General features: G+C 40.8%; 1 protein-coding gene across 2 annotated transcripts in view; it reads right to left on the reverse strand.

Annotated features, from left to right (window-relative positions):
• Positions 1 to 1,186: 1,186 nt before the first annotated feature.
• The window catches only part of MIDEAS (mitotic deacetylase associated SANT domain protein), a 62,579-nt gene continuing 38,543 nt past the window's right edge, over positions 1,187 to 25,222 (reverse strand). For both annotated transcript variants that reach the window (XM_064512569.1, XM_026095745.2), the window contains exons 3-13: positions 22,805 to 23,122; positions 21,434 to 21,779; positions 20,882 to 20,948; positions 15,130 to 15,272; positions 14,158 to 14,261; positions 12,687 to 12,762; positions 11,389 to 11,477; positions 10,066 to 10,215; positions 9,705 to 9,878; positions 9,093 to 9,292; positions 1,187 to 7,602 (exon numbers count right to left, since the gene is read on the reverse strand). In XM_064512569.1, the coding sequence (XP_064368639.1) occupies positions 7,392 to 7,602; positions 9,093 to 9,292; positions 9,705 to 9,878; positions 10,066 to 10,215; positions 11,389 to 11,477; positions 12,687 to 12,762; positions 14,158 to 14,261; positions 15,130 to 15,272; positions 20,882 to 20,948; positions 21,434 to 21,779; positions 22,805 to 23,122 (1,878 nt within the window). In that variant the 3' untranslated portion in view covers positions 1,187 to 7,391. The remainder of the gene's footprint in view (positions 7,603 to 9,092; positions 9,293 to 9,704; positions 9,879 to 10,065; positions 10,216 to 11,388; positions 11,478 to 12,686; positions 12,763 to 14,157; positions 14,262 to 15,129; positions 15,273 to 20,881; positions 20,949 to 21,433; positions 21,780 to 22,804; positions 23,123 to 25,222) is intronic.

Genomic DNA, 25,222 nt, shown 5'->3' on the forward strand with positions numbered 1-25,222 from the left:
TTTAATATCTTGGGCTAAATCCTATCAATCCATCAGCTCTGCCAGCCCTATTGGGATGAAAGTTTAGCTGTCAGCATACGACAACAAAAAAAAAAAAAGGTGTTACTTTAACTTTGACATAGGCCTGCTTAGATTTTAATTGCAATCTAATATGAGGCCAGACTGGTATCCATTTCTAGAAACCTGCTTCACTGAATGAAACATTTTTGGCTTTCAAAGACTTCAGGCTCATAGATGTGGGAAACAGTAGGCATCCTACAAACAGTTCACTAGCAAAACAGAAGGAACCTTCGTTGGGAAGTTGGGGGGGGGGGGTATGTTCATATTTATTAGAAACCACAGCAAGAGATCTAGCTACTGCCAGAGGAAACAAGATTAATGCCATATTAAAAAATATATAAAAATCCTAGGTCCAGATAACAAACAAGTTAAGACAATATTACAATATTAACTAAAAAAACTTTTTAAACTCTACTAATGAAAAATACGATGCAATATGATCTTCTGGAATCATTGTTTCTACATCCCACAGATACATGTACTATACAGTAGGAGAATATTATTAACTTCTTTCTAGCTGTTCTAGATTTACTTCAGTCTCTACTTTTTAACCCCATGCACAGCCATCCAGGAGTTCAGATTTGATACAGGCCCCTGAAGCACTAGGTTACTTCATACTGCCTTTGCTCCACCACTGTCTTTGTGATGGTTTCAGCTAGTTTTGCAATGAACTAGAACTGCTTTTTGTGGATTTCTAAAATTTGGAATTCAACTAGCAATTACTTTGAGGTTTTTCAGGATGGTCCTGTGTGAAAGAGTGAAGGGCCGCAGTAACTCACACTTGTAAAACACTATCAAGATTGTCACTGGCATTCGGCACAGGTGCATGGCTTGGAGCAGGACATATGCAGTCAAAATTTCTGTAAAGCAAATGGAGCTGCATCCACCAGTTATTTTCCTGGATATAGGACACACAAATACATCACAGGCTGGAGTATTCTGAGAGAAGTTTACATTGAGAAAGAGCCTTGAGGATAGAAGTGAACATGATCAGAGAGTAGGATAGCTAAGGGGACTCACAACAGGACTCTCAGTTGCTTCCTCTGTATCAATGAGTCACAGTCACTATCCACCCAGAAAACCCCAGCCACTCACTCATACCAACAAAAAATTTCAGCTATAAAACTGTTTTTAAACCTCATTTAATAAAAGGTTTTTAAGAGATATAGAGGATATTAAGTAAATAAGTTACAGAGTACATTACAATCACATCAGCAAGATTTCCTTTAGTGTATTAATATTTTTATAAAAAAGCACACAAAAAATAAATTCAGTCCAGTCTATCACAACTGTACAGCAACAGGTAAATATTTTTATATTTATATATGTACATTTTTAATATGTAACAGTCATTTAAAAGGTGCCCTAGGCAGCAAACACACAAAAGGAAGTGTCTGCTCACTTGTTAAAATAAAAGTAATATACTTTATTATAAAGCATTTATACAGTAATTACAAAGGCTGACTGCTCCTGTACAGTACACCATAGCTTTGACTACAAATTTAAAAACAGAAAATAAAAAGAATGAACACAAAAAAAAAAGTTTATATCAAATCTGAACTACAAGGGGAAAAATAAATGTGGAGAAGCTGCAGGAAAGAGGTTTTTAAAATATACAGTTACATTTCTATAAAAATATATGTTGTCCTCTAATCTTGAGAAGTTAAGGATTTTACAGGCTCAGCTGTCAATGGAATCCAAGTTTCAGAAAGAAAATATTTAGACAGCTGGGGATTCAAAGTTTGTGTCTTCCTAACGTTTGACATCGGAGAGCATGTGGGTGAATAAAGCAGCTGAACCCAAGTGAAGAATTTATATAGAAACTCACCCCCACAAAAATCAAACATCATTTTTAGACACTGCTGCTCTATCTCTTTAAAGCTTTCTAAACTTTCAGACATACATTAGAAGATGAAACAGGGAGAAAGTCCGCATGGGAAAATGTGCTTTCTAATGAGGTTTCTGGCAGAGGTAATCCATAGGCTCGCAGTGCCTTTGTACAAGAATCTCCTCGCAGTGCACAGACCCTGAAAGGGGACGAGACTTCTACAGCTGCGCAGTCCTATATTGTGACTTCCTAGTTTGCTGCCCAAAAGAGAATTAAGATATAACTGCTGAGGCAGTGAGAAAGCTCACTCTTTGTGGTTTAGGAAACACGTTTTTTTTGGATGTTGACTTTAATCTAAACTTACTGCAATCATAAGAAACAACCTTAAACTTCAGTTTGATAAGTCAAATGCCTTGTTAGCTAATTTAAGCCTCACATTACATCACTAGTATGGGATCAATAGATGATTTACCTGTAAGCTTCAGGATTTCTAGCCTTGCCCTGCCTTCAAGCAGCTATATTCCTACCTGGCCCTAGCTCTTAAAATGCCAGGGTCCTGCGTAGCCAGCTGAAATTCTGTAGGCTTTAAATTTAACAGAACTAAGTTCTCTCAGATTAGTGTTACCTGTTAAGCAAAACCACCCATGACTTTAAATGGAATAATGTTGAATAAATTAAAATGCAGAGTTCTTGTGGCTAGACAGCTAAACACCTGTAGCTACATCAGATTTGCATCACAAGTGCATGCATACATCTAGCAATTATATACACACAGTGGTGCAAAACTGAGATGCTTTCCCATGCAAATCACAAACCTGAAGGCTTGAATACTAATAGCTCAGCTCTGAAGGGCAGACAGCGTAGGCAAAAATACATGATCAGGGCAAAATACAATTTGACCATAAGCCCATCTATCTATCTGTGCATCCCTGCAACACCCTGAGCCTGCATCAAGACTCAAATACGTAATGGTTTTGAAATACAGCCACCTGACTGCTAGGTTTATGTCCACCTGGAGCCTGATCTCTCATCATAAAAGACGGATCTGTTAATACACACTTACAAAATTGCAGTCTACGAGTCTTCTATTGTGTTTCCACAGAAGTCAGCTGAAGCAAAGAGAGGCCTTGTTCAAACTCAACTTAATGAAGGAGGGTACAGTGCTTTTTTCTAAATACATAGCAAACCCTCATACTAAACAGAGATCAGCAAATGTGCTTTAAATGTTGGAAAATAATGAGCAAAGGACTTAAAACGGACAAAGCAACAGAAAAGTACAGAGTCCTATTTTTTAAATCATAATTGAAACAACACAGTCTTAACACTGTGCTGTGATAAAGAACCACTCACATATTTTTTGTGACTAAGAGGTGTACCAGAATTCATTGCAGATCAGACAAATTCAATTCAAATACTTTGTCCACAGCGTTTAAAATAAAAAACACACCTCTGCCACGGTTGATAACGGGCAGGATCCAATTTGGACATAAGATCAATTCCAGACTGCTACTTGTAAGCAAGTGTGCAACAAGTTTGTTGCTTTTGAGGGTTGTCTTTGCTGTTGTTGTTATTACTAAAGAAGAAACTCAGGAGGTTTTTTGCCCCCCTCCCTTTTTTTAAAAAAAACTTATTACCAGTTACCACCACTGGAAAAAGGTCTTCCAGTAGCTGCTAGCAATATGTAAACATGCTTAGAAGCATTTCCAGATTAAGCATTTAATGCCACTGGGAATTCTTAACCCGATTTGGGTCAGCCGTGCTAACCCACAGTTGTTGGGGGACACCCTCAGAAAAAGCCCTGTTTGATTCTCTTTCAGTGGCAGCCCTGAGCACGTCAAATCCTCCTGTTCTCTTCTGCTTCTACTGCAGTGGGGTGGGAGAGAAACAACCAGTACTGGATTCATCAGTGTGTAATAAATACACCTTTTTGTGCAATTAGAAAAAAGATTCTCATTTGTTCTTATTGGCACCTCCGTGGCTTATCCTTGATAAAGAGAAAAATGACCCTTCTACCGATTTCCTGGAATAGGGAACATCAGTGAAAGATCTGGTCTTTAGGAAGACTATAATAATGCCTACTCTAAAGCATTATCAAGCCTAAAAGAAGACTAAATTGGTACTTAAAGCAATCATGTGATTTGCTCCTTAAACCTTTGTACTTCATTTCTCTTCATTGGTTGTTTGTCCACCATGATTTGCTTCGCCACATCTAAAACTACTGCAACCTTGCAAACACCTGAGGGCCACGACTAAATGCTGTTTGCTCATTATCACCCAGGCACACTTTAGGAAACTAAAAATACTAGAGTAGATGCAAGTGATATGATACACAGAGTAAAGTGTAAAAGGCAAAGAAATGTACTCATTTTTTGCCCATATGGGGACAGTACATTTAAGGACAAATCTATCTGCAGCTTTGCCTTACTGGAGAACACAAGTAATTCCTTCTAGTTTAGCATCTTGTTTTCTGCCAGGATATTCCGTGCTTTCCCTGTTTGTATACTTTTTTCCTAAGCATCTGCTCCTGATCACCGTCAGAAACAGGACATGGAGCGAGACAGATCTTTGGTTTGACCCAGTATGAACAAGCTGTTTTTTTCTAAAGGATTACACATTAGTTGATTTTGTCCTATTTTAACAATGACAGTGAAATAAGACAGTTTGATTAACCTTAATGTAGTTCTCAAACTTAGTCAGATCTCTTTTCCAACCTAAAAAATCTTCATGTTTGCCATGTTTCTCAACTTGTGTGGGTTCCACCTGTATCTCCATTTTTGACATGTGTTTCTAGGCCTTTACAATCTCTGTTAAATAACTATACACCATTCTACAGCTGAAGCACTGTATTCCAGGCTAACATATTCACTACAACACTATAACAATATCTACATTATCATCAAAGCCTTTTTATTTTTTTAATATACTCACACGTCCCACTTATTTTTTTTTGAACTGCTGCACTACCCTGCAGTTCTCAAGATTTGGCAACTTTCAGCAACTTCCCAGAAACATACCCAAGATCTTAACATTTAATTGCATCATTGGTTTTTACTGGAATTAACCTTGATACTACAAGCAGACCATGAGGCCCAGCTGCTTCACCTACTGACCATCCAGGCACTGTGTGCTAAAGCTTCTGTTCTCTGTAAGGAACCTGGGATAATGGTAGACAAGCATTTTCTTCAATTTACAAATGCAAAAAAAAAAAAAAAAAAAAAAAAAAAAAAAAAAAAACCACCAAACCCCAAAACAAACAAAAAAACCCTTAATAGGAAGACTGATTTGGTTAAGCTTCTGTTTAAAGATTAGTAGCTTTCAGCTCTACAGTTTTCTAATGGATTTTAATAGATAGCGACGTGCCATCTGCTTCCAGAGTCTGGTCAACAAGATCCCAGTTTGTGCAGCAACATGAAAACAGTCATCCAGATGCTGAAAGGGATGAAGCTTTAGATAATTGTACAGAAAGGTCTTGATTGGAACTTGGTCTTTCGATCTCTAAATTGATATAAACCTAATTTTCTTAGGAATGAAAGATACAGCATTGGCAGAAAACAGAACATTTATAGGCAAAAATGTCAACTTTTTTTTAAAGTGCAGTCCTCACTAATACTCCAATTTATTTTAAGAGTAATTATTGTTTCTGCTATTAAGGAAAAAGGAGTCTATGCAACAGCATATGTTTTAAAGAAAACATGACAGAATACACAGCCTTTAGACTCTGACAGTGAAACAATCCTGGTTGCATAGAACTACCTGGGGCTGGAGAAGAGGGGCAGATGGCACGCTGGCGGTAGATCCACCTTCCAATTATTACCTGGAATTTATCTAGCAGCTTGAAGGGTCAGGATTTAGAAACCAGCCATTTGGGAACATTGTTGTTCACGTACAGTAACCCACCCTGGAGCTCTGCTCAGGGAGGCAGCAGCCAGCTCATTCGGGATCGCCCTGCGGAGCTGCACACAGAGCAGCGCGTGCGTGATCTGACACACTGCCAGCACCCCAGAAACCGGGAACCCACGCGGCCCCGAGCACCGGCCCGGAGGGAGGGCGTCGGGCAGCCAGGGCACTGGGCTGTGACTGACCAGCTGTGAAGCACAAGGAAATTATGTGGTTCCATACTTCTTTATGAAATAGTAATAAGGGTGGGCTCTACAGAAAAATCCTGTGCAAATCTAACATGTATGTCACCCGGACCACCTTAACTTCCTCTGAGCTCTCTTGCACCGGCAGGCTTTTGGTGGCTAGGCTTTTTTGGCTGTTAGCTTGTGTCAGTTATGAAGGAAAAGGCTGCATTTCAGCCAGCAGAGTGGTCACAGCAGGACAACCCAGCAGGCAAGGCTGTCCAGTCACTTGTGCGGAAATAAATGAAAAGCTCCTCCTGTACATACAGCCACATGCTGTCTGCTGGAAGTATTTAGAAACCCAGGGCCCCACCAATACAAGCTCTTGGTGACGGCCATTTCGAGAAATAAGTGAGGGCTACTAGGAGAAAGAAACACATGCGTTGAGAGGTAAGAGTCAGTCATGGAGAGATTTAAGGAGCCTGACAGACCTAAGAGTCCAATTCCTCCCATCTCCGAGGCACACAGAGTGCAGCAGACACACAAGGTCTAGGTTCATTTTCACTAAACAAACTTGCTCCCATTCATGCAAAGTCAAAATCATCAGTTTTCATTTCAAATTGCACTTGTGAAGCCCAGACTACTTTCCAAGAAGTTAATCAAAGGCCGACTATTTTGTTTTCCATGATGAGACACAACCTGCATATGGTCTGTGGCTACTCTAATCCCACAGGATATTTTATATCCATTTCTGCATTCTTAATGTCATAAAAGAAAAGCACCTCAGGCTTCCCTCAGAAAAAGAAAACTTCATCTCAAAAGGAAGGAAAGTGTCTTGCTCATCCCACTTTTCGTTTTTGTCAAGCAGAAGCCAGAAGTGCACATCATCTTTCCACAAAACTTATCAGCAGCCCCAAATAAACTCTCAGAAAGAAAGGCAGAAAAGTGTATAACAGGAAGGGGAACTTGCTGAGAAAAGAAATATCTAGAAAACACCAGTGTCACAGTAACTGGATACAGTTAGCTCAGAGCAGAGCATCTTTTTCTTGGTTAGGTCTGGAAACCTTTATATCCAAGAGTTCTGTTACCATGTCTCCTGACAAGCACAGGAAGAAGGGTCTGGCTGACCTGAGAGAGAACTTACTTCCACTGCAGGTGACATTGTTCTGCTGTGTACCTCAGATATCATTATAAATAAAATAGAAATCTCATTTGTTAAAAATAATTTAAAAAAATCCAAGTTGAAACAAATCTTTTCATCCACCACTCTGGCTTGGTCAGTACTGGCAAGGTGAAGTGGAACATGTGGCATGAGGCAACGGCAGCACTGAAACTGAGACCCGATGTAAATCAGCTCAGGTAAGAAAAAGTGCAAGCAAGAAAGCAAAACCAAGAGGGAGACTGGGTCCAGCCTTGCTACTCCCTCCACTTCTGGCTTGCTGCTATATTTCTCCATCCTCATCAGAGCTCCCACCGCTGCTTCTGCTGCTGCTGCTCCCACTCTCGCTGCTCTCCTCCTGCTGGGCCTGGCTGTGGGCTGCTGCCGCCGCTGCCGCTGCCTCTCTCTCTTGCTGCTTCAGCGCGGCCGCCTTCTTCTCCTGCTCCGCATGGCTCTTCATGTGAGCGCTGCGGCTCTTCACCTTGTAGAACACCCTGAGGAAGAAGGACACGCATACGTTAGTGCTCATCCCTTACAGCCTCCTGCGCCAGCTCCCACAAGGAGCTTCCATAGCTCCAGCCTCAAGCCCGTGAGCTTCGGCACAGGAACCTGCATTGGCATCGCAATGGAACACCTTAAACAAAATTTTGCCGCTTAAACACAGCAAACGCTGCTTCTGACTTGGTGTGCGCCAGCGCACTGGGCCAAGTGCTAGCAGGAGAGCCCAAATGCCCTCAAACCACTTGCTTCGTTTCTTAATACTGCTACTTCCTCTATATTTCATTCAGCTCTTAAACTTTCTAAATTCAGGGGGAAAGTGCTGGTATCTGACATAGGCACATGCTGCTTCAATACAACAGGGCCCCACTTTTTTCTCACTTCCTCTTTGCTGCAAAAATTCAATAAACAGGCAAACAGTGGCCAGTGCACACTCCTGACTCTTGCCTGCACAGCTGCGAACACTTGAGTTTTTTCCTCCTAACTTTGCACGTCCATTCTCTGTCCCTTCACCTCTCACCGTTAACTATTTTGATTTGGCATTGAATGTCATGAGACAAGTTTAGACACCATTAAAAATCCTTTCCTGCTTCTCCTCTATGAGTGGCCCAGACCACATCATAACTGCGTGAATTCTCACAGCACTGCCCTATGCAAAGCCACGTGCTCCCTGAGGGCACAGAGACAGCCTGCCTTGTCAGGGCCAGCTAAGTCCCAGCCACAGCAGGAGTATGTCAACATGCCTGGTGATTTAACTGGATGGAGATCTCATTTTCTTGCCATCCCCTAGCTTGATGCCTTTCTTAAACAAAAGGGATAACCTCTGGCATTACAAGACTCATTATTATTTTGAGAGTTGTTTTGTTGGCATTTATGAATCTGTTGGCAACAAACCTACAAAAACCACCAGAGCCATGTGAGGAAAGTAAAATATATCTTATAGGCACAGAAAACTGGTGCAAGTTTAACCAGATGCACTGTGTACTCACTAGCCTAACATCTGCTGCTGTAACAATGATAATGGCCTGTATTACTACAGCATTGTTCATTAGTAAAATTTCTAATATGGGATTAAGCAAACATACAGAAATGACTCACTACAAAAATGCAAACATTACAGAGGGGGAATAGAGCAGCTGTTTGAAAGTGCAACTTGGCACCATACACTACAGACAGTTGAAATGCAGCAGGTATCTCACTGCATATGAAGAAACATGGTTATTGTCCAAGTATAGTGCACCTAGCACTTCAACATCAATACACCCCTGAGGCGAAAGACTGTGCACATCTCTGCAAGTAAGGAAAAAAAAACCAAAACCAAACATAACCCCCCCTGAATCCACAAGTATTAGTAGGGTAATAAGTCATTATATTGCCAGTCTCTCCTGCCTAAATAAACAGAAGGGAAGCTCTTTGAGAACAGGCTTCCACAGGAGATGCCTTACTGCCATTCTGTGGCTGTTGCTGGAAGCTAAATTCCTCTTACCTGCCACATTTTTTACATGGAAACGTGTTTTCTGTGTTCTGGGCTTTACAGGTAGCATCTGTTTTCATCTTCTGTTTCCGCCTCCTCCTCTGCATTGGAGCATTAATAGGCTTTCGAGGCTTCACTACTGTCTCCCTTGGTCTCCTTGCAATCCTGCCTGTGACGGTTGCTTCTTGACTCGTTATACTGGCATCATTGGCCTTTGTAGGGGGATGAGAGGGAAGAAAGGTAAGGTAAACCTGAAACTTAAAACCACCATAAGAAGGAAAACAATGACTGAGCTCCTGTGCTCCAATTACTCCAAAACAAGGTTTTATTAATGATGAACTCACCAAGATATTTTCAGGACACTTCTCATCACGGTCATATCTTGTGTACCAACCACAAAGAAATTATCAATATTGTTGGGTTTCTTCCCCTTGCTCATCCCAATTCTCCCAGAACAGCATACAGTTTGGTGGCTAATAATACTCTAAGCTACCCCAGCCCAGTCCCATGCATCAGGAAAAGTTAGAGGCAAAAACTTTTTACATCTGACAACTGTCCATTTTCTAAACTAGTTGCAGAGTGAAGGTGGTGTAGAAAGCACAAAATGCCCAATGCAACACTTACTATTACATCAGTTTGTAGTGTCTGCGCATCTCTGAGGGGAACTGTACTTTTCTTTCTGTTATCCAACCCTTCCTCTGCCTCCTCTTCCTCCTCCTCTCCTTCCTCCACATGCCCCTGTTCTTCACTGAAAATGTCCCTTCTGAGAGGAAGAACACGTGCAAACCTATGGGAACTCTTCACCAGAAGATAAAGGAACTGTTAATTTTCTTGTATGCAAGTAAATGTCAGTATGTGACATAGGACACAAGTTTGCGACTTGGACTCCTCCACAGAGGCCAGATTGTTTCTGCTGATGACTTTACCAGCAAATGGGGCAACACACAGTCAGACTTGGCACTGTCTGAGGACTTTGGGAAATTACCTTGATGTCAACTTCAGCTTCATCTTTCATGGACTTCTCATTAGTAACATCAATGTCCCCAAAGATTAAGGTCCCATTCCGACCAATTTTCACTTGTTTCTTATACGTGTAGTAGAATTCCACGCACTGAGCCACCGTCTTGGTTTTTATCTGGTATTTTAAAAAACACATAAGTCCAACAGATTACATGAATTTATAAAGGCTTATAAACAAATTATTTACTAAAGGTGCAATACATATACACTATGATGCACTAAAGTTGCAATAAATATACTTTGTATTTTTTTTCCCCTAGCAGTCTCCATTCCACTACAATTGCCGTTAAAGCCTTCTCCTCCACGTGATGGTCTCCTGTAGGCCCTATCCCATAGCCCACCTCCTGCTGCCACTGTTACTCACTGAACACTGCAGGACTTCTTCCAAAGAAAAACTGGTCAATGTAAAGGCGACAGGATCTGGCACTTTGTGAGCTTAATGTACCTCTTAGCTTCTGAAACGTTCCAATTGAGCTGTCAAGCTTGAGAGCAGCCTTTCAGTTTTATGGAAGAGCTTTATTTTCCAACAGCACTTCAGAGAAGACCAGAGCAGAATACCGATCCAAAAATGGAAAGGAAGGTTTGCAGTGCTTTCCCATTTTGGACACATGCATTTCATACACATACAGTAATAGATAATTATCACTACAGACCTATGACCATTTACATATTTTCTTCAGCAATATCTTGAAAGTTTGGGAGAGTATTTTTACTTTCTGGGCTTTTTATTCAGAGGAAATATGTAAGCAACTTCTGATCTCGTGCTCTAATTCCTCCAGCAATTTCCCTCCCACAAGCATCATACCTCATGAAAATAGATGTGAGATATAAATTAAATGATCATTTTTACTTTCATCTTCATGGAAAGCTGGAAACAAGAATACTGAAGGATGCATCATTCACACATCCTTCTTTACTCCTTTTCATCAGTAGCAAGAATGTGTTTCTACTGAGTTTTATAAGCAGCCCGTTTAAGCACTACTGGAACATTACCAGCACTCTATAAATAAGCCCTGTAGAAGTGACAGCTGCACTGTATGGACTAATGGAAGTCACGCAGTAAGTACAAGGGTTAAGTAAACAACAGCGAAACGAATACTACTGTTCTAGCTATCTCTAGTGAGATTACATGCTGCACTGAATGGTAAAATTTCTTTGAAATCTGTTGTGTGGGATTCAACCTCAATGAAGTTTCAGAAAAAGCAAGACTGAACTCTCTGTATTAAATGTTGAACAAACACATGAGAAGTTATAGTTGCTATCATAAAAAAATGAAAGAGTAACTTACAAGTTTTTGGACCAAGAAAAAGTCTTTCTTGTAAATGGCAATGCCTTTGTTGAAAAGCTTTTTTTCAGCAACTTTCCACTTGTCTGATCCTGTAGATAAAGAAGTTGAAACTGAAGCCCTTGCATTTTCAAATGTTTACTTTTCTATGTACTTTTCTTTGAGTTCTCTCTAAATAAAACCACCATGCATATACAAGGGTGCAGTCTCTCATTACACCTAATCCAGCTTAACTGCAGGCTGCTGTTAAACCCCTCCCCAGCTACTTCCCTGGAGCCCTCCTGTCATCGCTTCCTTTGTGTTAGATCTAGTACTCTCATTACCACACAGTAACTCAGTTCAGCTTGCTAAAACCAGCCCATTAGAAGTAGTAAGAGGTTTTCCAGAAAAACAGCAAGCTGAACAAACACTTGTGGTGGCCCAGTCATTAGATTTGATACAAGGGAAATGGTGGCGCAGGAGAGCAGGATCGTCTCTTTCAACAGCAATCCACGGTCACACCAGATTAGGTGCAACATCACACTGTACCTGAAGATTTATTACATTTCAAGTACTCCTAGTATCCTAGCACCCCTGCCTCTAATAACAAACACATTCCAGAATCTCCTCCTGCCTTATAGATATTACCCAAGTAGAGGCGCTATAGTAGGAGCACGTAAGAACAAAAAAATGTAATTTCTATGCTTTGTGTCAGGAGCTTTAGACTTCTCTCTACCCTCTTGCATTAGGTCTCTCAGGTGCCTAGGGTCACTCTAGATTACTGAAGTTAGTGTCATACAGCTATTTCCTAATCAGGTACAAGTGCTACAAAGGAAGTTTAGGGTATTTAAATTTTGCAGAAACAATGACAAGCATCGAAAGCTGGCTGCGCTCTGCATGTACTGGATTTCTTCTGCAAGCTCAAAACCTCTTCCTGTAGGACTCCCTCTTCACTCCACCCTGGGAATCCATGCCAGGGAGGCTGCAGTTCGGATGCTGCAGCAGTCTCTCCTTTATCTATTAGCCACCCTTCTGCATTCTCTGAGGCTTGGTATAAGGGGCCAGATTCCCTTTTCCCCACAGAGGAGATCAGAATACACACATTCACGCATTCTGACACCCACAGTGTTTTTTACACTGTATTACAAGTGTCATGCTTTGCACACGCAAAACTCCTGTCAAGCCATCATCCGATTTACCAGAGAAAAGAGCAGTCTTTTATTCTTATTGTAACACATTACAGAATTCCCCAAAAAAGCAGAAAAGGATGAGAGAATTCCCCTGCAATAGACAGGCAGCACAGAGTTATTTGGTTAGCAAACCTGTGTAGTGATAATCTGCCAGAGGGTGGGTAGGTGATCGTACTGGCCTCTTCAATAGCAGTTTGGTCAAAGCCCCCTAAGATAAACACAAATAAAATAATTAGCTTAATGTAAGACACTCACTCTTTTGGGTATTTAAAATAAAGATTAGGCAATTCCTAATCCTTTCCCATTAAGTAATCTAATCAAACAGGAGCTCTTCTCTCTTTCCCGCTGCACATTTTAGCACTGGGGACAGGGAACGGGACTCAACTCTAAAAATCACATTCTTGACTCTCCACTGAGTTTTGGGTACCGCTGGCAGGTGGCCAGCCTCTCAGCACCTCTTCACCATTCAGTGAATCAACACTTTCCCACCCAACCACAAGAGTGTTGGGAGAGACCTAATCCCATAGACAGAGATAATACAGCAGTTTCCTCTTATTTATTGAAGGCCTAAGTAACATACCCACATCCAGAAACCTGCCCTAAATGATGACTTTTTTTTAAACACCTAAGTCATTGTGATCTTAGCTCACTTAAGTAAACAATATTTCAAAGTAAAACAGAACAGTCATTTCAGTGGAAGATTCTAGACAAAAAAACCTCTCAGGCTGCTTTTTACTTTACATTTAAATTACAAGTACGTTCAAAGTTAGGAGGAAGGAACGGAGTCATGGTTCCAGTAGCAGTTTAAACCACTTTAACCAGGAGCTCCCGCTGCAAGAGGCAGCCCTGCTCCTCCCCAATGCCAGCAATAGCATTCATGATAGAGGTCTGGTTCTGGGAACTTACCTAGCAGAAAACTAACCCAGGGAAAGAGAGGAAAAAAAAAAAGATTAATTTTCAGTTGATTGACAGTCTCACAAAATGCCAGTGCTGGCACATTACAGAGAATGGGAAACAGCCAGCTAGGCAAGAGGGTGGGATGCTCCTTCTGATCACAGCAATGATTCATGCCAAGTTAAATCAACCATAGAACTATAAAAAGCTGGTGACCCTGTGCTCTGCACCTTGATGTCACCTCCCAGGGATGAAAGTATATCATGTCTTACAATACCGATATAAAGTGAACAAATACAGCCATTTTATAGATATGCACAGAGACGTTAAATGGATTTACCCAAAGTAAGAGGAATTCTTAGTCTCAGTTTCAGCCCCAGGCTCTCGTTTTTCCTTCCAACAAGGCCTGCCTTCCCAGGAAGGCAACAATAAGACTCATTTAGCAGTCTCAGCTCACTTACCCTGGTAGACTGACAGTCTGCTTGTGAAAATGCCAAACATGTCCAAGTTTGAAATACGCAAGAGAGTAGGTGAATATGGCACCGTACCTCAGGCAGAACCCACTTTAGGGACAGCAACATCACCAAGGGACACTAAAGAGTGGGAGCTGGGTTACACAAGGAGGAGTTCGCAAGGCTTTCCTTTTTTGAAGTGACAGGCTTTCATTAAAATCTTTTGCCACAGCATGTGAAATGCCAGGAAGACTCACCAGAATGCTTCCCTTTGCTTCATGCAAGTAATGCAGCGCCAGCTCCTGGTTGGTTCCAGCCCCAGGAAAAATGCTTGAACATGCAGCAGCTAGCAGATTTTCCACTGTTTCCACAGATTACCAAACAAAGCCAGATAAGAAGATTAAAATGTAGTTCCTATATGAGTCACACCATTAATAAGCTCTTTTGAAGCAGAACTAGACATAATAGAAGGTAAAACTCAGAGAAGTTGAGTCTCCTTGTAAGTCTATCTGGGTCAAATTTGGACACAAGAACCCATTAGACTGCAAGGTTACACAGCATTACTCCAAGTGTTGCACTGTTCACACACGGAGTTTCTTGCAGACCCCCTCTTCTCCTTCCTCTAATATCTTCCTATCTCCCTTTACCTCAAAGATTTCCTGCAATCCCCCTTTACTAATCTGTGACCTTTAAAAAAACCTTCTATTTCACAATACTCTCCTTTCTCTTTTATCAGAAATATTTCTTCCAAGCCTGCCCCCTTCCTCTTCCCTTCAGGATTTGTACATGCTACAGCTCATGTGCGCCAACAGCAGACAACTCTTCAACATGCTAACTAGCTGCCACAACTCCTGCTTCTTCATTCTGACTTCCATCTACAACTTGATTTTTCCAAAATGCTATTACATCTAGAACAGTCCTTGGAATTAAGTTGACTGCATGTAGCATTCAAAAGTTAACAGAGACCAGGAAGCCTCACCGAACACAAGGCCTCTTCTTTGCCTGAGCACTTACAAATGATCCGATTTAATCTAAACATAATCCCAGACAACCCCCACTATAACCCACTAAACAAGTTTTGCTCCCAAGATTGCTTTCAAGGCCATTCAGTCAAACATGCCACTTGATTGGCGGCACAGATATTTAAAATTATGCCCACGGTAGATATGTGGTTACCCCTGCTACAGCTGTGGCATCCAGTCCTATGTACCAGCCTTCCACATTCTTACCATTCTCTTGGGTGACTTTGTTGGTTTCCAGGTCGCCCCACGGCCGCCACACTAGCTCCGCTTTATGCTCATCAACTGCGGCCAGAGATCTGTCTTGGAGCGACGGGATTTCTGCTTGAAAGCGGGTTCCTACATTGATTCGTCTGCAGAAATAACAAGTCATGGTCAGGGCCTCTTTACAATACTCAGAAAGTTGCCATTTCTGCTAAAAGCACACATTATGAAGAAACCAAAATGCAGCAGGCTCTTGCATATAGCAAGAACAATTTCAGATGGTCTAGATTAAATTACTAAATATGACTCAAAAGGTGAGAGGTTTTATGTCTATTAACAGTTTGGTTGGAATGGTTGGAATTGTATTTAAACTAGGATTTCCTAAAATCTGCTCAAAGAACAGTTATTAGCTTTCAATAATCACCACTTTCTGAGAGGCTGTCACACAAATTTCTCTTGTGGCAAACTTGTTCCTCTTGCATAAGATAGCAGAACCTTCTTCAATATCAATGTTTTGCAGGTCATAACTACAGAATCATAGAATAATTTAGGTTGAAGGGGACTTCTGGAGATATTCTAGTCCAACTCCTCATTCAAAGCAAGATCAATCTCAAAGTTTGGTCCTCTAGGATCTTGGACACAAACTAGTCTCTTCTAGAAACTACTTCAAACTCCTGAAACCAAGGATATAAGCAACAAAGATTGTCTTGCTTATCCTTATCAAAACCTGTCCTTACCAAAACCAAATCATACTCTTTTGGCAACAATTCCACACATTTAGATATGGAATTACAGGACAGTATTTTCACAACATGCTATCCACAGAGCACTATACTTGCTTTAAAGAGATGTTGCTTCTTCAAATTACCATCCACAGAGCTTTTACTCTTTACTAGCAAAAGGAATTTTGTGCTTGGAGATAGGTAAAAAACAAAAACAAACAAAAAAACCCAACCAAACAAAAAACAAATGTTGAAAGACTACTCTACCAGAACAGAGGTCTACACCAAAAGCACAGCAAGCAGTGAAAGCATGGATCTCCTTTGTCACTGCTCTACATCTCTTAGTCAATGGCAAACTAAACAGAGAAACTGCAGTGGCTGCACAAACTTAGTGCAAAATATTTTGGATCAATTCAAGGGCAACTTTCATTCTAAGTAACTTAGCAACTAGGTATACTCAGACATACAGAAGAGAGATTAAAAAAAAAAAGTCCAAACTGCTAGCAAAAAACAAAACAAAAACAACTCAAACCAACATATTTGCGAACTGATGCTGCTCAGACCAGTTTAAAGATAATGAAAATCTATTCTGAAGTAAGATGGCTATGCCTGCTGCAAAAATGTTTCTCTTTTGGATGTCAGTCAACTAGCACTAGACTGACAGCTCCTGAAATAATGGTAAAGGATGGAGAGACAAGCTGTTCTTTTTAGAGAGCAGATCAGGCAGTACCCAAAGATGATTAAATTCTCAAACAGCAGCTTTATTAGAAACACACACAACTGCTGGCCCAAGGCAAGGCTTATTATAATTCTCAAGTCTTGGCTTTGTTTCCTCAGCATGAGGGGAAAACACATATACTAGGAAAAAAAGCATGGTCTGGTACAATATGCAAGAGTAACAAAAACATATTTGAGAAATGCCAGCCTCCATGCTTTTATGGTCCTCTGCTGTTCTGAAATGACACATACGTGTCTCCTGCGAAAACAAGAGTCTGGAAGAAGGTGGGGGAATATCTATAAAATATCATATAAAGGTGGGTAATATCTATAAGGTCTTGAAAAACCATAGATATCTCATAGAAAAGCCCAGAGAGATATCAGAAAATCATCCAACAGGATGTTTTGAAGTTCCAGAAAGCTGTGGTATCAAAGGGAAGGAAGGAGGTTTTGCTTTCTGTTCCGGAAGGGGAAGAAGGAAACACCTTTAATCCTTTCCTTTTCTGCCTAATATATCACTTTGATATTGTCTCACAATGCAAATGCTTACTGACACCACAAGATAGAAATGCCTGCATTCAAAACAAATAGCTGACTTCTAACGCATGTGAAGAGAGACCTTACAAACAGATTATTTCTTTTGTATCACCAGCAGATCCAAGTCTACTTCCTTACATTTGAGGGGAACAGCTTACAATTCATGTTTATAGCAGAAGAGATGCAGAAGACAACTACTCTACACACCTGTTCTGACTTCATCCACCCATTCAACTACACGTGGACATCCACAGGGTGGGATTCCCCCTTGGACAAGTAGGATCTGCTAGGCACATGGACTGATGCTAACCTCCTTGTAGTGGGTGATGATAAGGTAACATCCAGTGTGACAGATATAGTAGGGAAGCTTTAGGAAGTCTGCCACATAGTACCTGCCATTTTCCAAAAAACATTATCTCCAATTCATCTTGAAGGTAAAGTGGTAGGGATGCTACACACCTCAAGTCATGGCCACAGGCAGGAGAGGTGGTTGAAAAAAATCCCATCTTTGATGTCCATGGTTATAACAGTTTCCGGGTATCTCAGAAAACAGATTCAGCAAAATGGATGCTGCTTTGCAAAAATAATTCAATCTCAAATGCACACTAACAGTAGAATCTGCATAGAGAATTAAGAAACCAAGGAAGAACTCAAAGTTTGGGTTTGAGTACTTTACAAGCACAGAAGTCTACTAAAATCATAACATTATAAGGGCTTTCATTTTTCCTTCACCTGTCCATATGACTATCTTGTGGGACAGAAACTGCACTATCCAGACTGAAAATAAGAAGTCAGAGATTTCATGCAAGAATGAGCAGAACATCTTGCTAAAAAACAAAAACAAAACAAACCCCCTGATAAGTCCTCCTTTGAGCACACTGTGATAGACTGCAGAACAATGTTAGTCTGCAGTTTTCTATGCACTGCAATTAGTCCATCTTATCACTGCTAGGGCATGCAGTCTCAAAGTGGAGGCAAGGGTGTTAAGGACACCGACCCACCCAAAAAGGATGGCTGACAACCACTAACACTTCCTTGTTAACTAGAAACAGATTTAAATAACTGTTACTGAGTTATGAAATTAGGGAGATTTTGTTCTCTGAGACATAGACTCCTCTGGCCTCACTTCTGAAAGGGAAAGAGGGAGAGACAGAGGTAACTGAAGGAGATGGAGAAAAAGACTGTGGGCTTGAAGGGATATTTCAGAAGCTGCTCTTTATCTTGAAACTAAACTTCTAATATGGTATTCCTAGGCTCATGGAGCCTAAGAATTAGACCTTATACCTGCAATGTCCAAATAAAACTAGATTTCCACTGCAAGAGCTGATCAGTTACCTGAACAACCTGATCTAGTTTGGCTCTGCTCTGAGTTGGACCAGATGACCTCTAGGGATCTGTTCAAGCTAAATCATTCTATGATTCCTTTGCTGATGAAGCCTGGATTTCAGTATAGCAAAAGATCTTTCTTTTAAGCACTGATGGTGCTCCTGGGGCACCTCAGAGTACCGTAATATCCAAAAATGAGTTGTGAATTGAGAAGGCAAGAGTAAGCCTCAGGCACCACAGCTGTGCTGGAGGCTGGCTAGCTGAGGGATGACTCTGAAAGACTCAGAAACAACTGAACTACAGGGAGCAAGAGCCCTAGGACACTGAGATCTGTGACACCAGCTGTCTGTTAAACTGTTTTGCAAATAGAAGAATTAAGCTTCATTATCATATTTCCTATTCCAAATCTCTGCAATGAAATGACTTCACGAGCAGCATTAGCAGAAGGTCTGGCAAAGAGCAAACAATTTAGAGCACAGTATAGGGTAAGCACAAGCTATGATCAACTGCTGACAGAGCCAAAAATAAAAACCAACGGAGCAAATTAAGTATTTTTTCTTAAAAAAACCCCCAAAACTAAAAATGTGTTTCCTGTCATCTTTCCTTTTTAGCGGATGTTTGCACAACAGACTTCAGAATGATGCTGCCCAAATTCACTTTGAAGCAGTGAACTAATTACTGTGACAACACATATTGACACCAGCTTGTTAATGCACCTTGGTTAAAAGTTAAATTTTTCTATCTATGTAAGGATCTGTTCAGTAAGACTTAAGATCATAGCGAGATGCTGCTTTGCACATCGCTGTCTTCTGGAAACAGGAGATGAAACTGCATTACTAAGTTTTTGCAGTTTGAAATTTACAGCAACAAATTTCAAAATTTTCATACAGGACTAAATTTGCAGCTAACATTATGCCATTAACTTCAGCAGTTTAAACTGATAAACACAACAGCCAAAAACAATTGCACCACACAGAGTTCAAAGATCAAGACCTGTGGGAAAACCAAAAAGCATCAGGTCAACAAGAGGTTTTCCTGGATTTTTATGAAATGAACCAACAGCAAAAAGAAGGATCAAGCCATTTTCAAAATAGATTTAAGAAACTAAATAGTTTTCTGCTGGTTTATTTCCATGAATGGGTTTGTACCAGTGGTGCTGGTGCAAGACAGGACATAAGAGAAGAAACTAGGAATTATTTTTATCTGGTTTCATGACAATGCAAACAGAGTCTGGGCCTAGAAGGAATTTTCAAAAGTGACATGAATTATCTAGGTTCATCTACAATTGCAACTGAATTGTTTTCAACATTGGCTTAGGACAGTCTGCTGCCAAAAATGCAGAAAACAACTCTGAACATGAAGGGAGAAGGTAAAAGGGGGTGAAGCCCTAAAAAGTGACAGCAAATGCTCCAGCTATTTTTTAAAAAATAAGCAATTTCAGGAGAAACATAACAGAAATCTGTTCTTCTTTATTTGGTGACAGTATAGGGAGCTAAAAATCTCAAATGTTACAGGATATGCTTCAGAGTTAGAGCAGAGATCCCTGACGGCAGAGTCAGCACTGAAGAGCCACATGGGTGTCCTTATGCCACATGAGTGGTTTCATGTCATGCTTCTCCATGTTTTGATTTTGCAAGAGCTCATTAACCTGGTATAACACTGAATTTGATCTAAGTCGCTGTAGTTCTGAAGCACTTCACTCCAGCTGATAACCCTCCTAGACGGTTTGCAAGGGCTGTGCATACACATTTGCCACTCTGCTTTTCCTGCCAGGTTTGGCAGGACTGGCGCCGAGCCTAAGCTCGTAACTCCAGCTTCAGTATCTCCACACTGTATTCTCCACTGCAGCTGGGTCCAGGTATGTCTGAGCTTGCTGAGCACACAGTCAGCTAAAAAGTCTAATAAGGTCCATTAGCTCAGGCCACATACCGCATGAAAGTGGCTATACTGCTTTCATACGGAGCTAGCCCAGGAGCAGCAAAGTTGTGTTCACAATTGTGCCAAAGCTAATATGCATCACCCAGATAACCTGTGACTGGACAATGAACCTGAGAGCCAACTATATTTGTCCATGCTATGTTTTGCCCTTCCTCTAAAAAGGCATTCTTTCCCACTCTGAAACAAATACACAGCATACAAAGAAATATTCATATACAGCAGAACAAGACACATTCACCTTTAGCTAACTTTAGCTAATACTTTTTCAGCCCAGAGAGAGATCCATAGTCATAGAAAGCAGTTACATCACCAGAATTATGAGATACATTTGCCCAAAATAAATGTTATTTACTGTGTGCAGTCATTTTTTAATAAAAGTGATTTATACTTTGAGTCACTAATAGGAAGAGTTCAGATGTTTCTAAGAGATGCATCACCACACAAGGAGCAGCTTGAAGATTTAGGAGCATGAGAAGAACCATGTTTACTACTAGGCTAGGACTCTATTGAGTACTTACGGTTCAATGCTGACTGGGGTGGCTTCCCCCATTACTGTAAGAACAGGAGGGGTAACTTCTGAACTATCTGCAAGGCAAAGAAAAGAACTGCTCAGCCAGAACCCATGTTCAAATTCTAGACAGATTTACAAGCTGTGTGAAGAACATATTGGAGCTATCCATCTCTCAAAACTGGTAGTCATCTGCTAAAGGAGTTTAAGATGTCTATGGAGAACTTACCTTCCAGTCATCATTTGCATCTTAGTAAAAACTATTTAATGCCCCCACAGTTCAGGATAACAACAACATACGACAGAGGAGAAACCAACTTTTCCAGTATTAAACCTATTCTTGACGATGTCACTAGGGGGTGTTGCAGAGTACATGTGAATGCATCCCCAGATGGAAGCAATTTTTGCATTTCCTCCATCCCAGTTCCCCGGAATTTATCAGGTTCCACATACCAACATTTCCTAAAGTCATAATCGTCCTCCTATTGCTTCAGTTTCTCATTACAAACCAGCCATGAAGGGAAGGAAAAAAACCATCAAACAAGAAGGAACTTAAACTTACTGGATCTAAGCAGAGTTCTGTGAGCACTTTTAGGAGTCATTGGAGGTGCGACTGAATGACCGCTCGAAGAGAGGATAGCATTAAAATACAGCCCAGATCCTTCTCTTACTGGGCTAAGAATTGGCGGCGGAGTGTAAGGAGGTAGCTCAAAGTTCCTATCAGAAGGATGATCTGCCAGACGGACAGGTGACCTTAAGTGGCTCTGATATGGAGTAATGTTGGAATAAACTGGTGGTGCAATGAATGTGCCAGCTTTTGGTGGTATGAAGAGTGGCTCAGGTCTTGGGCGCTGCTTTGGTTTCCGGGCAAAGCCCTCTGCTTCCTCCTTTGGAACAGCATCTTCGTGCTATTAGAAAAAAGTTACACATGTGATTTCATTTTAAAACCTCAGGTCATTTGAAAAGTTTCAGTGAAATGACAATGTTTTTTTCTGGCAGCCCAAAATCTGGATAGGACTGTTGAGGAGTTTCAACAACTAGCACAAAGGAAAAAAGGGAGGAAGAAGATGGGGAATGGAATGGACTCAAGACCTATTAGGCAGCAACATTACCTGAGTGCTTATGAAGTTATATTTTACAAGATCCATACATGTCTGATCCCACCTTTGGACCAGATAACGACCTCACGTTAACTTTAAAAGAGGATATATAATTGCAGCAGAACTCTGATACAGGTGTAGGGTGACACCAGATAGTGATAAGAGAAATAACAGAAGAAAGTACAACGATACTTCTTCAGACAGTCAAGCATTTAAATTCAGATAAACCTCCTTGGACATCTGATACTGTCATTTCTTTGGATATCAGAATATTCTACCATATTCCTCAATAGAGGAGACACAAAAGCTTAAATGAACAAACAGAAAAAACCCAACCCAGACCAAAATAAAACAAAGTCACCCCCCTCAACAATATACTGAAGGGGAACACTAAAATACTGACCTTCAGAACCTCAGCAAGAAATTTCAATTCCATGAGAGTGAATCTTCAGTTTGGATTTTACTCATACACAGAGATACATGCACTACTCACAATATAATGGCATGTATGTACGTATAGAGAAAGCACTCTTTACTCAAACACGTCAAGCAGACACACTATTTACTCTAGTGTCCATCTGCCTTAATTTACTCTACTGCTTAGCAGTGGGGCATTCCTTTTCTGTATTAGTATAGGTCATGAAAAGCCAGTGATACCCAAATATAAACATGATACGGCAATGATATGAAAGAAAAAAAACATAACCAAGGTTCCCAGATTACATCCACTCTAAGCACAAGCCTTGAGATCAAACTGTTTCAATAGAAAAACTTATGGATAAAAACTATGTAATTAGATCTGACTCATCTCTGGTTTCTTAGCCTGTCCATACCTGATTTGAGGTTTCCATGTTGGTATTACGATTAGATCGTCTCCGAGTGACTATCACAGAAGGCTTGCGTTCACAAGGAGCCCGATCATTTGTTTGGCCTTTCTGGAGCTTCCCATCCTCACACTTCTCCTTTCCAAGGCTCTGCAAGTCAATTTTTCTCACTGGCACAGACACAGGAATGATAAGAGGCACAAGGCTGTTATCTTCCCGGGCCCTTTTAGGAGCTGGTGAAGAACTGGCAAATTCCACAACACTTTTGGCGGCTGTAGGTCCTGGAGCTGCTACTAGCACACTCTTCTCTTCTGAAGTATCCAATTCCTGAAAAGAGGAAAAGAAAATTCCTTAGAAGTTCTTTAGTACTTAAATAAACACCAGATGACTTCTCACTTTCTCACTGTAAATCAAATAATTTAATGCAACTTGCAAGCTGAAAGGCATTCAGAACATGGTATTGAAGGAAAAAGGATACTTGACAAAAGCACTCATGGAATTTATAAGAATGGCTTTAGGATTGTCTAAAATCTCAACTGCTAGAAAACTTACATAAATCACCCTCAAGCTTCGTTTCACCACCTATGGTTTGACATTTTATTTTCGAGACCAATTTACACCCTGCTTATAACTTCCACAAAGATTCTTCAGTTCTAGTAATAACTGTAAGCTGCAGGTTATTTATTTCAAATATCAGATTTCTTTTCCAAAGAAGGCCAAACCATGATAAAGTTAATGAAATCTCTCATACAAAAACAGTTAGCTTTTTCCTGCATTTTTTCCCAATTTAGATGACAGAAGCTGCTTTCCTTATTATAACTGAAGCCTTTGAGGTTTGCTGTCTTAACTGCTTAATTGAAGAACTTTTGCTCAACAGGATCAATATGGCGTAACTGCATGCCGACGTTTTTTGTGCAGGTGTTACAGCACATCTTCCACGTCTCTGGTTTCTTTCACTCACGGAAGCCCTGGAACATTGGCCTCCAAAGAGGTAGGAATGGAAGTTGAGTTACTGGATAAACACATGGATACTGTAACAAAATAACTTCAGGTACTGTTAGATAAGTGATTTCTACTCCTTCAAAAGACAATCCACATGTTCATTTCACTCTAGGATCAACTTCAAAGCGGTTGCCAGTTCACCTGGAAGTCAGATGTCAAAGGACAACTTCTGAAAACACCTCTTTTTGGGGATGTAAAAGGCACTGCTTGAGTTCTGCTGAAGTATAATCTAGAAGCTGTAGAAAACGCTCCTTTCACTATTTCAGAACGTCTCATACTAGATCTCTGTTTCAAAAGCCTTTGGATGGACTTAGGTATGCAAACTCATCCTCTGAGTCACAAATCATTGAGGAAGCTACCTGAACAGCTCTGTGCATCGTGAAGTGAAAACTAAGGCATGTCATCCTCAGGTATGGCAAGAGATCTCCAACCTGGAATCCCAAAATTTTGCAGAAATTTACTTCAAAGTCTTCAAAAAGGATTTACTGTGTGTCCTCAAGAACAGCCAGGCCTGACAGAAAGCTAGCATAAGCAGGTTCTACCATAAGGATTCAGACCTCCCTAGTCTTTTCACCTTATTATACAGATCAAGAGAGCCAGCTTCACTGACAAACAAGCACACACTAAAGCTGACCCATAAACAGTCAGCCCACAATAGCTAGAAGGACTAGACTGAAATTCCACTTTGATACTACACTTGTATTGAGAGGAGTACAACTTCTTTGTCACAAGATGCACCAGTCAGAGCTGGAGCTAGGGCTGTGGCCTCTCTCCAAACAAGAGACCCAATTTTTGTTGTTTGTTTGGGCTTTTTTGCTTTTAGAGCAAACAGGTCCACTCTGAGAGACTAAAGCCTTCAAAACACCTACGTGCTAATCTTCAGCAAGCAAAATTGATCATAACAAGATGACTTAGGACTGCCCTCTTCTAAAACCTTTTATTAGAGTACAGTTAAGTGTGCACAGAAAAGTTTTCCCAAATGTAATTTAGAAGTTTGACTGCTTCCTCACAGAAACTGGAGATATCAACCCCCCACTATGCAATAATGAAACAAAGAGCTGAAATGTTGCAGCTGTTATCAAATGCCCAAGATTGCACTCAGAAGGAATTTGTGAGCTTTGAGGACTTCCCTTCACTCCAGGATGTTGATATGCACCTGCACTTTCCCATGAGACTATTAATTTTAGATCTGGAGGTCATTCATCGTGCTGACAAAGATGTCACTGGGGAACACCATCTCTGGATAGTAAGGAGCCCTTGCAAATGTTTTTAGTATATGGTCCACTACTTCGGGAAAGATAGCTTAACAAGGATGCCCTTTTAGACACAGAAATGGATCATCTACATGAAACAGATACATACTTCCACTAGTCCTGCCTGCACTTGAGGCATCACCTTGCATACAGCTTCATGCTGCTATACAAA

Source organism: Dromaius novaehollandiae, chromosome 5 (genome assembly GCF_036370855.1).
Source record: "Dromaius novaehollandiae isolate bDroNov1 chromosome 5, bDroNov1.hap1, whole genome shotgun sequence".
NCBI lineage: Eukaryota > Metazoa > Chordata > Aves > Casuariiformes > Dromaiidae > Dromaius > Dromaius novaehollandiae.